This window comes from Electrona antarctica, assembly GCF_951216825.1.
Source record: "Electrona antarctica genome assembly, chromosome: 9".
Taxonomy (NCBI): Eukaryota; Metazoa; Chordata; class Actinopteri; order Myctophiformes; family Myctophidae; genus Electrona; species Electrona antarctica.
In genome coordinates, this window is record NC_136790.1 from 13,490,388 (window position 1) to 13,504,777 (window position 14,390).

General features: G+C 42.8%; 2 protein-coding genes across 4 annotated transcripts in view; one reads left to right on the plus strand and one right to left on the minus strand.

Moving 5' to 3' along the window:
• Nucleotides 1-42: 42 nt before the first annotated feature.
• Nucleotides 43-2,263, minus strand: ppcs (phosphopantothenoylcysteine synthetase). 2 transcript variants are annotated; one of them, XM_079510458.1, is made up of 4 exons: nt 2,145-2,263; nt 915-1,454; nt 717-820; nt 43-641 (listed from the first exon to the last, which is right to left on the minus strand). In XM_079510458.1, exons 2-4 carry the CDS (start codon nt 1,450-1,452, stop codon nt 318-320), a joined length of 966 nt encoding a protein of 321 aa, XP_079366584.1. In that variant the 5' UTR covers nt 1,453-1,454; nt 2,145-2,263; the 3' UTR covers nt 43-317. The 2 variants fall into 2 exon arrangements, with proteins under 2 accessions (XP_079366584.1, XP_079366585.1); XM_079510459.1 differs by having other exon boundaries at nt 2,141-2,244.
• A 3,523-nt stretch (nt 2,264-5,786) lies between these two features.
• Nucleotides 5,787-14,390, plus strand: part of foxj3 (forkhead box J3) — a 128,163-nt gene continuing 119,559 nt past the window's right edge. Inside the window, exon 1 of one of the 2 annotated variants that reach the window (XM_079509378.1) lies at nt 5,787-6,266. The gene's annotated coding sequence lies outside the window, so the exon portion shown is untranslated. The remainder of the gene's footprint in view (nt 6,267-14,390) is intronic. The other variant, XM_079509379.1, reaches the window with a different exon arrangement.

The window sequence follows — 14,390 nt, forward strand, 5'->3', positions numbered from 1 at the left end:
TAGTTGATTGTTTGTACATCTCTTGTAAATTACTCCTTTTAAAAGTCTAACTTTCAATAGCAAGTAGCCAACTAGCCATTGTGAAATAAGCATAATGTTCTTGACGTCACCTGCCTGAAAAGACTGGTCTATGCATGATTGTATGCAGCAAACACAATTTTACAGATATGTTGATTAAATAACTAAGTCAACCAAGGATTTCTTTAGTCATTGACAGCCCTAGGCTATTCCCCAGTAGAACAAGCAAGCATGAATATTACAGGCCTACAGACGAGCTAGCCAAGTCATTTACTTGCACACTACTAGTATTTCAATAGTCAGGCATCTTTGGTAATAAATTGGCTGTGTGCGGCAGTCAGGTTGCTGACAATCTGATCCTCTATCTCAGCCCCTTTATTCACATCCTCATCTGTGAGGATCAGCTCAGCCTGCGTGTCTGGGGTCACCACCACCACATAACCCCGCCTGGTATCCAGTACGTTAGCCACCACTGCCTGGTGTCTGTAGGTGTCTAGAGCCCTTCGCGCCTTGTCCAGCAGGATGGACGGATCCGTCTCCAGCTTAAAGGAAATGACGAATGCCTGTGGTGCCCAGTCCTTCACCAGTGGGGACAGGATTTTAGGAACCATTTTCATGCTGATCTGTGGATGGAGAACAAAGTTGTGTAAATCAGATGAAAGTGGACGATAACATAAGATAAGGTCTATTTTACTCACCTGAAGAGGTCCATTGGAAGACTGGATTTTATGTTCAGGCATGTCAGATGCTGGGATGTAGAAATCTGACACAGCTGCAGCCAAGTAAAACATGGCCCTGGAGCCTAAAAAGAGCAAAGAGATGTGTAGTGTTCGGGGCAATTTAGACTACTAGACAACATGCAGCATCTATACCAACCAACCTAACACCTAAAGTACCTATTGTGCTGAGAGCCTGTGCTGCTGCTTTGAGCAGGTGCAGGTATTCTGACAGGGTGCTGAATTCGATGGGCAGAAGAAACCCCTCTTCCTTCACCTCCTGGTAACGCTTCAGGACTTTGGCGATGTTGGGAAGTGCCTGCTGGTTGACCACCACTTGACCACAGCTGCTGGATGATGCTCCATCTTCATGCTGTACCTGTAGAGTGTCTAGTATGTTAATGCCAGAGTACAAGCGTGTGTAAGGATAAAGGGACCGGTGCCTGTGTAGGAAGATCACAGCATAGCCAGAGTCTAGAAAGTACTCTGCTGAGGAAGCTCCACGCCTTCCACTGCTGAAATTATCAAGGAAGCGAACGGTACGGGACTCCAGGGGAACTTTGGTCCCCCCTGACGTGATGAGGACCACCCTGCGACCAGCGGCCCCATGTCGCTCTGCAAAAGCACTCATCTGCTTCTTGACTTCTTCAGCATGAGAGGGAACTGCAAACTCTGCAGCTAGCTTCCCATCAATGTTGGCTTCTCCGTGTTCTGCCATACCTAGAAAATGAGTGATTATTAGACCCTTTAACCAGGTTACTCAACGCAAGGAAAAATACTGTATAAGTTACTAGACACAGTGACCACTGTTTCTTAGCATCTGGTCCCAGGGGCCCACCAGGGATCCAAATGGACCTTTATGGGTCTGTATAGTGCACACATTTTTCAACATCCTAATCTACACTGTAAAATTCTTAATGTTAATTTAACTCTCCATTTGTACACAGAGAAATCAGTGATCCAGATGATTCTCTAATCCCCTGTATTATTTCCCAGTTTTCCTTCCCTTGATAGTTCTTCCCAGTAAATAGAACATGTAAATAACAAATGCTGAACAAACTTGGATATTTACTAGCTCTGGTCCATAGCTCTAATGCCTATTGCCTTCTAATGCAAAAGCACTAGAGCTATGGACCAGAGCTAGATATTTACTAGCCTTGGACCAAGAGTCAGACATAATCAGTCATAATGTATTTAATCGATTTTGACATTTTGCATATCTATGAAAGTAAAAGTCATATAGTCTCGATCTAGCTCTGGTCTAAGGCATTAGAGGCGAGCTATGCACCAGAGCTTGTCTTGATCGAAGGCTGGATATTTACAAAACACAGTAAGTGGACATTTAAGTGTGTGGTTAATTCATTTCACTAACGAGGAAAACATTTTATTTTATTTTAAGGATTTACCTACTTTTCTCTGAGAACGTCAGCACGCTAAAACAAGTCACTAGCTCTATGGAAGCATAGAGTATGGAAGTCACCCTCTGTTGACAACTTCCACACTTCCTTACTGTTCTTCTTCGGTCTGCATAAAGGCGCTTCTAAGATCGACAGCGCCGCCCAATGTCGTGGAAGATCAGCGCCGTGAGTATAGATCTGGATCTGACTGATGCCAAGGATATTTGAAAAGTGAAACGGTGTATTAGTACAAATCTGCTCTGGTAGTTTTATAATATTAAAAACAGATAATGTGTGACATAAAATTGTGTTATTTTAAAACGGGTCACTTTGTGTGAGAAGGATATGCTGGAGAAGAAATAATACAGACAATTCATTCTGTCCTACAGTGAACTATATATCTTTAAATTGAATTCTTACCCTGTGGGGAGTCTAATATATTCCTGTCTATTTCTTAATTTAGAATTATTCTCAGGTTAGTCCAAAACTCTTATAGAGGGAAGACAGATAATTGCAATTTGCATGCACAATTTAAACATTGTGGCGTGGCCTAAATAGTCAGATCATTTCTAGACAGCCCAGCCCATTTCAACTGAAGTTTCTCTCAGCTTGTAATTAGATTTTATTGGACGTGTTAAAGAGTAAACTGTGATTACCGGTAATTGATTGTGAATTATACATTTGAGTATAGGCTATTGTTTTAATTGATGTAAATAACACATGACAAATATGATAAATATAATATTTATATTGTACAATATGTACAAACAGAAACCGTGGATGGGGCAGGTCTACTACACATGCCTGTATAGTAGACTAATTGTGTCAGTTGATTCGTTTTTAGAATGTTTATATTTCTTCCAATCATCATCGGCTCAAGAGAGGCGCTGTTGCACCGCTGAACACACGACAACACAGACTACAGCAGTTTCTGAACACGATTATTAGCACTCTATAAACAATATTGGCATTATGTATCAAGGTTGTCAGTTCAACCTTGAAGCAAGAATTTCATAACAAGGTTAGTCTGCTATCAATGCTGCAACTATTAATAACTAGCTAAGTAATTGTTTGGAATGTGCAATTATTCCTTAGATGGTTAAAAAAAGGCAATTTCTGATGGGGCTGAGATAGTTATTGGTGTTGATCAACAACTTTTAGATTTATTTTTTATTTTTTTCATTGGATGTTTTATTAAATCGGTTTTGGGGGTTATTTTGTGTCTACACCATGTGTAAAGCTGCACAATGTATGTAAACAAGTCTTAGTGCTTTTCCTCACAGTAGCATTTTCTTTATTGACCTGTACTTTCTTTTGAACTGTAAACTGAATACAAATTTAAATCCATCCATCAATCAATCAAATCAATCAATCAATTTTCCTGTTCTACCCCCAAAAGGAGTTGAATCTCTCTACAGTTTTAAACTCTAAATTATATATATATACATATATACATACATACACATCTGACAGGCAGGGCAATATTATGCATATGCAAATATTTTAGCGTTGCCTTTGTTGTACAAGTACAACTCATCATACTCAAGATGCTCAAGATACGATTGCACTAGTTTATGTGTCTGCAGCGTGCTGAAATGTTTATCGTTCTTCTGAAAGTAGTTCCGGCCAGAGACATAAGGTACTTATTTGACCAGTTTAAATTCTTAAGGCACATCTGACATGTGCCTGATGATGACAACACAAAATGACGGAGGTACACCATAACAGCACACTACACACTAAGGTGTGCCTTAGAGGCAGTGTTCAAACTTGCATGGGGCCTTAATTGGCTTGAAATGCCATGGAAACTAGTTTTGCCATGGAAACTACTGCCATGGACCCTGAGAGTTATGTGGACTCTGTGACCTAATGGTAAGCGGGGGTCCTATAAATTAAAGTTTTGAGAACTGGTGAACTTGGGCAGGGACAGCACAGATTCATGGAGGCACTTGGCTGGCCCTGGGATCTTTGAGGGTGATCAACGGGGTTCCAGGGGGTGATTGATAGTTTCAAAATAAATTGACCCATGGGTGTGTAATTCCAAGAGTATACAAATGGAACCAAATGGACTCGTACAGGTCAAGCACAACTCAATACAAAAACTGTTAACTGTGAGTGGACGACACCATAAAGCATTACACTTGTTTACAAGAGGGTCCACCGTTTTCAATTCATCATAACATTTAGAGACGTACAAATATACACTTCTATAGCCAAAAACAGGAAATCATCATAAAGAAGGGCAAACACTACAATGAGGGGAAAAAGGGGTGGGTGGGGGATTCAGATTTGATGGGGGGGGGCCAGTTTCGAATAGCAGCCGTCCGTATAGGTGCCCTTTGAGAGTGGTTTTGAAGGAGTCAAGGGATTCACATCTTAATGACAGTTGGTATAGGGCGTTCCACATTTTTGTGGCATAGGAGCGAAATTAATTTAGTCCCTTGTTTGTGCCGAATCTGGGTTGCACATGGTTTGTTGAACTCCCTCTGGTGTTGTGGGTGTGGACTTCATTGACATTAAGGAAGTATTTAGACAGGTACATGGGTATCTTGGTGGTGGTGTATCGAATCTTGTGGACCAGACCCATTGCAAGATGCTGTACTCTGTCGTCAACCCTAAGCCATTCCAGCCTGTCAAAGTGGGCAGGGGTGATGTGGGTTCGGGGGTGAGGCCCAGTAGTAGCCTGACCAGTTTGTTTTGGGAAGTCTGGAATCTTGTTTTAACCCGGTAAGACCCAACAATGCTTCTCTGTAACATTTTTATTTTAATTAATCACTTAATTATTTTTTGAGGTGCTGTGGTACCAAGAGATGCATGCATAGTCGAAGGAACCTTGTGAGGGCTCCTGTTAGGGTCTTCAAGGTGTTTTTGTTGACCAGTGAGGAGATCCTGTATAGGAATCTTGTTCTTTGGTTGACTTTTTTGATTACTTTGGTGGCCATTTTATCACCGGAAAATTTGCCTCCAGGATGGAACCTAAGTAGGTAATTTCATCTTTTCGTGTGATAATATTGTCACCCACTCTAACCAATTAAGAAGCCATCTGCCTTGCTGAGATTACTATTTGATCCAAAAAGAATGGATTCAGTTTTTCCCAGGTGTAAATATAGTTTTTTATCAGCGAGCCAGGTGCAGATTCTACAGAGTTCAGAGCTGAGGGCCTTTTCAACCTGCAGTTTGTTCCTGTTCCATCTGTACACTCTTAGAGTTAAATTAACACTAAATGAACACTGCAGGTGATTTTACAGTGTAAATTAGGGTCGAGCATCACTGACTATTTGCATTATGTTTATTTGCATGTTAAAACATCTAAAAGTAGGCTCTACTTGTCAGCTACGTTAGTTAGAAACTTAGACCATGTTCTGTTCCAGACAGCATAGGCTGAGTGGCTCACGTATCTGAACTTTTGACTTTTGTAAGTTAACTAGGGCCTCTGGTCACCGGCCCTATATGGGCTCGGTCCATAATCCATCCATGAACCTGGTTTGTCTTGTGAAAACGTTTAAGGAAGATCTGCTTGATGGTGATGGTCTAAATTCAAGGCCAAAAAGTACCCTATGTGTGTACCAAATAGCAGGGAGTCCCCGGATGTTGGCTGGGCTGTCTAGAGAGAGAGAGAGAGAGAGAGAGAGAGAGAGAGGGCGAACGGGAAAAGGCGGAGAAGTAGAGAGAGGGAGGGAGAGAGAGAGAGAGAGAGAGAGAGAGAGAGAGAGAGTGAAGGGACGCCACGGTCTCTGGTTCACCGGCGAAGAGGGTTACAACACGGCTCCACATAGGACAACCGTCAAGAACACACACACCTAGGGGGGAAAGGGAAACACACTTCTAGCTGGAGAAGAAGAGGTGGAAGAAGTCCTTGTTCCAAAAAGAAGAAACTCCCCTGCTGGATTAAGACAGACAGCGACACACACACACGCAACACACAACACACACACACCAGCCTTCACCCAGAGTAAGTGAGCGAAGAACACGGGAATGGAAGTTGAACTAGGGCCCGTGAAATGGACGACTTTCATGGGGAAGTGAGCCGCACTGAAGTTCTGGGGATCAGGCTCCGTGAACAGGCCCGTTCGTCGTGAAGTGGAGAAGGGGCATACGGGGACAGCCCTTGGGCGACGAGTCGTTTTTCTTGGCGGTTAGTATTCTGACACGTTCAGCACCGTTCAAAAGGTTGCTTTTTCCCACTGCTGCTGCTATAAGAATAACTCTCCCCCAAGTTGACAGCTGTGGTGGCGCTAGCCTCGCTGCTAACACACACACGCACACACACACGCACACACACACACACACACACACACACACACGACGCGAGCGCAAACATGCACGCGCGCACGAACACAGTGACAACTGACAGAGCAACTTTGACAGCTAGCCTATCTGACTTTAGCAGCCTGCTAACTTGTGTGTGTTGAATCAATGCTTTTAAAACGACGCTGTGTGTCTTGTCACTGACCAAACATGGGATCTACGACCGCGTTAAAGGGAATGTACTGCTGTCTGCTGCTGTGTTAAAGCGACCTACTACTACTACTACTACTGTGTTATAAAGCATCGTTTAGTCCGCGGTGGCGTCGCTCGCCGACAAGAGCAGATCTATTAAGATCTGTTCTTATCGACGAGCGATCGTGCGATGGAGTGTATAGTAATTGTAAATTCATATATTTATATATATAAATTGAGCTCCATAACACGCCTCTCGTCTCCTCTGTCGACCTGCTGTGATGGTATTTGGTCATCAGCTGTTGGAATGCGTTTGGTTGTCTGTCAGTGCAATATTATTGTCAGTCAGAGAGCTAATAACATTCTCCTAGTCCCTGCCTTTTAAAACCGTCTGATGAGGATGTTAGGCATAGTTCTTTTTTTTTCCTCTCCCTTTTTTCACGTTGTTGGATATTCAACAAGTGTAGACTTGTTTTAGTCAAATGTATAGTACCGCAATAATTTGAATTTCTAGTGTACTGTAGCTGCTTCTGTTTGTGTTTAGTGAACAACATCTACAGTATAGTACAATTGGGGTCCTGTGCACAAGACGGTCTCAGGGCATGTCTCTAGTTGCTGTCCTATTTTCGCATTTCACAATTCTGTGTATGCATGTAGTCATTTAATCCAATACAGTATACACACACACACACACACACACACACACAGCTTGTGCCCAGAATTTGGGCAAGGACATTAATGGTTTATCATCTAGGATGGATATTGTTTGAAATAGGCTATTTAAGCGTAAGCCTCTTCTTTCAAGGAAATTCAGGTTATAGCTGGTTTGGCTTCTAGATGGGTTTATACCTACTGTATAGCTAACCACAAAAGATTATAAACTTCCTCCTGCGGAATGCCCTCCTTTCACTGGTAGACTTTATGCTTCGACTAACAAATTAAAATTTCCATTATCTTAGTCAGCACCCACATTAAAAGGTCAGACCTGGTTTGCGTCTTAATCACCCATTCTTTAAATAGCAGACCTGTATAGCCTGCTGTCTGGATCTAGTCTTTCTGTGCATGCAGCCTTGCTGCCTGAAGCATGTTAAAGTTTAGATTTCACTCTACCAGCAGTGTTCTGTTAAACTCAATCCCTGGTCAAAATATTTCAGAAGGACGGAGCCAATGTACTGTACGTGTCACATCGCAATGGTTGTGAGCTTGTACATCTGCAATTCTTCAATTTCGATTTGTCCTTCACAGTTGTTACATTTTCTGATTCCCTGAATTGTCTAATGACAGTATGTCATTTTCGTGTCCAGTCGGTATGGTAGTAGATTATGTTAATACATTTAAACTTCAGAATCAGAAGACTTTATTGCCATGACATGTAAACAAAACTTATACAATTGGGTTGATTATATTTGATCTTCCTGCTCTGGTCGGACACAACCTTTGACACAATCCTGTTTCTGGTTGGACACATGCAAAATTAAAATTCTCCCCAGAGCAAGCAGGCAGGAATTTGGGCAAGAGACTCGCTCCAAATCTGGGGTAGAACGGAAGTGCAGCTTTAATTGAGTATTTTGCTGTTATGTTACCATACCCATTCCTTATCTATAAATCTAATTTCACTTCCTGACTCTATGAATCATCTAGTCTTATACGATTTGCTTTCTTTCTTTTATACACCTGAGTTTGACAGTTGGCCTACAGTAGGTATGTTCTACCATGCCACTGTATGATGAAATGTTACTACTGGCATAATAAACATCCAGAACGTTGCCTGCTGTTAGTAGAAAGTAGTCACAGAGTGCAGCCAATTAATCCAACCCATCACATTATAAAATGGTCTGCCTATTGCACCAGTGTGTCTGTCATCTACTGCTGATTTGTACGCTGTGTGGGTCTTCATTTCTCTATGTAATTAGGCAAATGAACAGGTCATAAAGGCTGGACTTTGTGCTCTTAGCAGCTGCTCTCTCCTTGACCCTTGAAGATATAATTGCACAGACCAGTTAGTTACTAAGATACTTGCTAACGTGATAATTCCCCATAAGTTACTGTTTGTTCTCACAAAACAGTCAGTAGCATCGTATTGATCTTTTTCTTTAGTTTAAACAGCTTCAAGGTGATGAACAGACAAAGATTGGAACAGACTAAATGGCAGTGAGGGAAGTGAAAAAGACCAAGCATCTGTTTGTCCTCACTCTAACTTTTTCCATGGCTGGATGTGAAGAAGTGATAGGCTCTAGGCTCTAGAGCTTCTCTTCAAGGATGGTCGTAGCCCGCAGTGTTCTTTCAAAGGCCCTACGGCTCAATAGTGCTACAGCCTACAACTGCCTCTCCAAGGTCTTTACTTTGTGATTGCATTCATGCACGCATGTACGTGCTCGTGGAGCCGGAGCGAGAGCATACAAAAGCCTTCACGTTGGATACAGCCGCTGACTGATGGCATCACCTTGCATTGATAAAGTTGAGCTGTTATCCAGCTCATGCAATTTTGATGTGGCAGCTGTTGCAGTGTTTGAAATGAAATCACTTTTGTCATTTGGCAAGCTTTGTGAAGAATGTAGGTTACTCTTAGCTATGATTCACCAGTGTCTTTCTGTCACAAATGATGTTAAGCCTAAGGGTGATGGCGCTGTATCATTTGATAGAATAATGACCAGGTATATGGCTAATTTGGAGAGATGTCAAGGGTCTCCAAATCGGCATTGTCTCGCAAATTAAGGGCAGGTCTCTACCTCTCATACACCAGCATCTAATTTAATATTCAGCGGTGGGCCAGTGCCTAGCCCCGTCTCACTGAGAGGCTTTTTAATTTCTCCCCTTGTTGAAGTGATTATTCAAATGGCCGTCCGTGAGACGGTTATCAGACTCCTGGTGGTAGTTGAGCCTGTGGCAACATGAAAGCCCATCACCGACATCCTGTGTAGTTGGACAGCTCCCAACAGGTACACTCTCCTGCAACCCCTATTAGAGATCACCTCATCTTAGCCCAAAGGCTACAAGCCCATTTCATTCTGTGATTGGCATACAGTGGTTTTTCACATGGGCAGTATATCTTTGTGATTTAATTGATGATATATGGATATATATATTTTTTTAGATTTTATTACAGTCCGACAACCCTGGTGTCCCTATTTTGGAAATTATAAACAGAACTCATGACATCATTATCATCAATGATGCCTTATATCCCATGACTGAGAGGTCGGCTAGAGGCAAAAAGTGTGTGGTTGCCTAGAGACGAGGCAGCCAATCAGGACGATAGGTTGTCAGTACAGCCAATGAGAAACATAGGTCTCAACTATAGCAAGTGGGCGTGAAAGCACCGCAGAGACAACATTGACCAGCTGTGCTTACACAGCAGCTTGTAATAAAAATTGTTTAAAAATCTTCCCAAAAAAAGAATATAGCAGATCTACAAGCTCACATTGCATTGTTGTGACGCATTGTGACGTTGTCGATTGGCTATTTTCAGTGTTGGTGAATTCGTTCAGTAAGTTTCTCGTCTTGCATGAGCAAACACAGGCTCATCTGTACAGCAGCATACAGTGTTGAAGACAAGCCAGCCTCTAAACTAGCTGAGGCCAAACAACTGGATGGGTTTTGTTAGAAATCTCTCCCTGTACTCTGCTTTAATCCTGTGTGAAGTTTGCTCTCTTGGAAGCCGCTGCGGTGAGAAGGGACTAGCTCAGTCTTCATTAGCAACGCTGTGCATCACTAGAATGCAGATGAGGTATGAAGCCATTCATCTCCTGGAAATGCCTCCCTGATTCCAATTTGAATCTTGTTTGCAGTCATATTGTGCGAGCCCACTTCTCCATGGTAAAGAAGTCTCTATGTGAGAGATCAGAGGGGGATAATTGCACTTAAGTGAACCTCATTTAGTGCTGGCCAGAGCAATTACGGTAACTGCAGTTCTAGGCGTTTTTTGGGGGGAGCCTGAAGCAGCTGTCACAGAGGCTCTGTAAGCTGGAATATCCAGTGGTGAATTGAATGACATTGGCATGGCATCATGGGAAATGGCAGATCCTTGGATGGATTTTAATTAGGGTTTTTTTTTTCAGCTGTTTTGCATCCAAAGGAAAGCGTAATTAAAAATGACAATTAGAAATGCATTATTTCAGTAACGATTGAAAATAAATTATTCTCAAGGTGATTTAAGGTGAAAAAAAAGAAGCTTGCACTCTTTCTTGAGGCAAAACACCCATGGGCTTATCATTAATGTTATTCAAGAGGAGCCAAAATTTTGAGTTTTGTGCAGCTGGGCGCTTTAATCTATTTTTTGCTATAAATTAATGAATTTTTAAAGAGCCCCTCGCTGCAATGTGGGAATGCAGCACTGGTTCAGAGTTTTCAAACAAGCCTCCCCTCCCCTCCACCCCCACCCCACCCCACCCCACCCCACCCTCCTCGAAGGATGGAGAGAATGAATTTACTGAAGCGCCACACTTTCATTTTTTATTCATCCAGCGATACACGGCCTAGTATCATAGTTCTCCTTGTGTTGTCTTGCGTCTCCCACACCCCTTCTCCTCCGATGTGTTGTTGTTGAATGTGTCTGTCTGTAAACTTGCCTTTATAGGATGCATTCGCAATCCATGGGTAGGAATTAGCCATGGACATCGCGGCCCCATGAAGGAAGCATGTGATGTTTAATTCAGCTAGCTCGGGACGGCTGGACAGTATTATTGATGCATTTGGTCTAACACGATTTATCTAGGAAATGTTTAACTGTGTTCTTGCCATTTATTTTCCTCGGGCTGACTAAATCATTAGGGTCTTTTTCTACAGAGAAACTAGCTACCAATGCCCGGGCTTGCTGCATGAGCACACCAGAGAAAGTGTGGGCGAGGGGGGTGGGTTCAGCAGCTCCTGCAAACACATGTTGGCGTCAATGGCTCTTCTTTTAAACCGCATGGTAGCAATGATGCTGATTCAATTGTGTGCTAAGTCTTCTGTGAACATTCAGTTGATTAATATCTGTATATCAAGTTTATAATTAGACCAGTAGCTGGGTCACAGGATCAAAGTGTTTTCATGCAAAAACAATATCTTGTTATACTAAATTACGTTTCTATAGAATTGAGTTGGCCATAGTGTAAACATGTGCAAATAAAAGACCATTATAGATAGACACACATTTTATTTTATTTGGCCATAGTGTAAACAATGACATATGCATTCACTATTTTTGAAAAAGACAAAGTTAATTGTTTTGTTGATATATTATATGCATTGGACATGCTTGATGCTTCTCAATTATTCGATTAATCGAAAAAGTACTTCGAACATTAAATCGAATTGATAGTTGCAATCCTAGTGCAAAGAAAAGGGCCTGTGGACGAATTCTATTCTAGCTGGTCCTACATTACACATACATACATTACACAACAAAACACCTCAATGTAAAGCTGTGCCACTTGAGATATTACTTACTCTGTTCTTAATGAATAGACATGGCCTAAATGAATTGCACTGAAGTCACTTCTGAATGCCTGGCAGGACTTAATAATTCATCGTATTGTATCCTGTGTCCTTGAGTTTTGATAGGCCCTTACAGTGCCAGTACTCCTCTTTGCCTTTTCTGTTCTCCGCTCAGTGGAAGCAATTGATATGCTTATATGCTTCACTCTCTTAAGAGACTTTGGAGCTGTGTGCAGGGAAAGGATTTTGCTAAGCTTACACAGCTTTAAGTAATGATAATGGAGCTCTCATCGTACTATTTAGGATCTATTTTAATTACTACAGTGGCTAGCTTATGTTCTTCCAGCAAATGCAAATTTCAGCTCCAAGAAGAGGATTTAGTAAACAGCCAAAATATCGTCAATATCGTTAGATGGCATAATTCAATTTCCACACCAAAAAATAGCTACTACCCCATTAACTGTTTCCATATTAGCAGAATGTAGCACAGCACAAACGTACAGTAGACCCTGCACAGATTTGAGGCTTATTTTCTATTTTTTTACTGCAATTGATCAACTACTGGGAATCTGGGATCATTGTGCAGCTAACTGTGTATGATTTATGATCACTTTGAAATGTCTCTGAATGTCAGTCCTCGGCATGCTCGGAGAGGAAAGCTAGAGTGGTTTAGGTTTAATTAAGACCACAATCCTATTCCTAAGCCTGATTAGCAAGGTTAAATGGGTTAGTGCAGTCTGAGGACACGGCTTACTGCCACCTCACATGTTCTTACTCCTTCGACAGAGGGATTGGAGGAGATTGATTGCTTTCCATGAAATCACTAAAGGCTGGTCATATTCCAGTGACTTCAGGTGGCTGCTGCGTCGCCCCTGCGTGTGTTTTGTCACCGTTAAGTCTGACAATGCTAACGCAGCGTAGAGTAGACCGCTCCAGAAATAGTTCCTTGTAGAGGTGTGATGTGGTGCGTGAGGCTCATGATCTGTGGCCGCACTAGCCAAGTTTTGCAGATGGGTTCCTGCCTGGGTGGGAATAAGGCGCTGTTGGATGTCTCAACCCTGTGATTTGACATTTCTCTTCGTACCCTTGCCTGTGCCTCATCAGTCCCTCATGCATGCTCAGCAGAAAGACTTGTTGAAATTCCCTCTCTCTCTGTGCTGCATTGTCTTTTTTTCTCTCTCCCTGCAACCTGATGGATTAGTCCTAGTTGTAGCGCTTGGAGTCTCCATCTGTGATTCAGAAAACCCCAGAAAGGAGCCAAGGACTCTCTCTCTCTCTGTCTCGGTGGATTTGGAGTGAACGTACTGTAGATCTGCGTGGAGCAGAAAACCCACACAATGAGTGATGACTCGCTCTTACCCCACTGTTCCCACCCCCTTTCTCTTTCTTATTCCTGTTCTTTCTTGTGCATACGCGCTCGTTCTTCATCCCCGACTCTCATTCTGTCACATTCTCTAATGCTCCCATACAAATCTCGGCTATCTGTTCAGTGTTCTCGTCCACAAATTCTCTTGTCTTTTTCTTCCTGAATTGCTTTTCTTTTCTTTTTTTGTCTTTTTGCCCTCCTCTCTCTTTCGCTCTCCCCCCCACCTCCCCCCGCCCCCTCCCTCCCTCCCTTCTCTCTCATATACTCTTGCATGCTCTTCACTCACAAACAACACGTCTGTTGAGATTTCTGAAGAATGCATCTCGTTACTCAGATGAGTCATACTTCCTCTGGCCTGCATGCTTCTCCCTCCGGGTGGATGAATGAGAGGGCGGCGAGGTTGGCTGGAGGAGGCGGGGCATCAGGGCTGAGACGACCGACAGGGCCTGTGCCAGTGGCCCATAATGTAATTAAGGAAGTGTTAGTGTGTCGGCAATGGGGCGTGACCCTCGTGGATCAATGTGACCTCAGAACGGAGAGGCTGTGTGTCTGCAGGTGGCTACGTAACAGACTGGGGCTGAGTCACCCCTCCACTCCTTAGCCAACCCCAACTCCCCCAACCCCGAACACTGGTGCAACATGCTTTCGCTCTCCAGTAGACCACCCTGTCAAGGCTGTTCTGAGCCCTGGGGACAGCTCCTGGAGATGACCTTTGCCATTAGAGAGGAAAAGAGAGACTGTACCTGCCTGGGCTAGTGGGAATATGAGAAAGCCGTTGTCCTTACTGAGGGAATTTTGTTTAGTGGCAGAATGAAAACACTTTTAGACGTCAGCACATAAGCCCAACATGTATATACTTGGTTGTGCAATGAATAGCCAAAGAAATTGCTGATCTACGAACTCGAAGTTGTGATGTGACACTTTGTGAGCCTGAAGTGTACTTAAAATAGGTTGTAAATTATTTTTTCACCTACAGTATAAGGACATTATAAGGAATGCCAGGTTGAAAGTAGTTGCTTGGGTTACCTTACCCCA

Excerpts from the sequence above, each read along its gene's own strand:
- ppcs (XM_079510458.1), bottom strand. The coding sequence starts at position 1,452 with ATGGCAGAACACGGAGAAGCCAACATTGATGGGAAGCTAGCTGCAGAG. Across the intron at positions 821-914 it reads ACAGGCTCTCAGCACAATAG|GCTCCAGGGCCATGTTTTAC; the intron begins GTACTTTAGGTG and ends TGCTCTTTTTAG. Across the intron at positions 642-716 it reads CTTCCAATGGACCTCTTCAG|ATCAGCATGAAAATGGTTCC; the intron begins GTGAGTAAAATA and ends CTCCATCCACAG.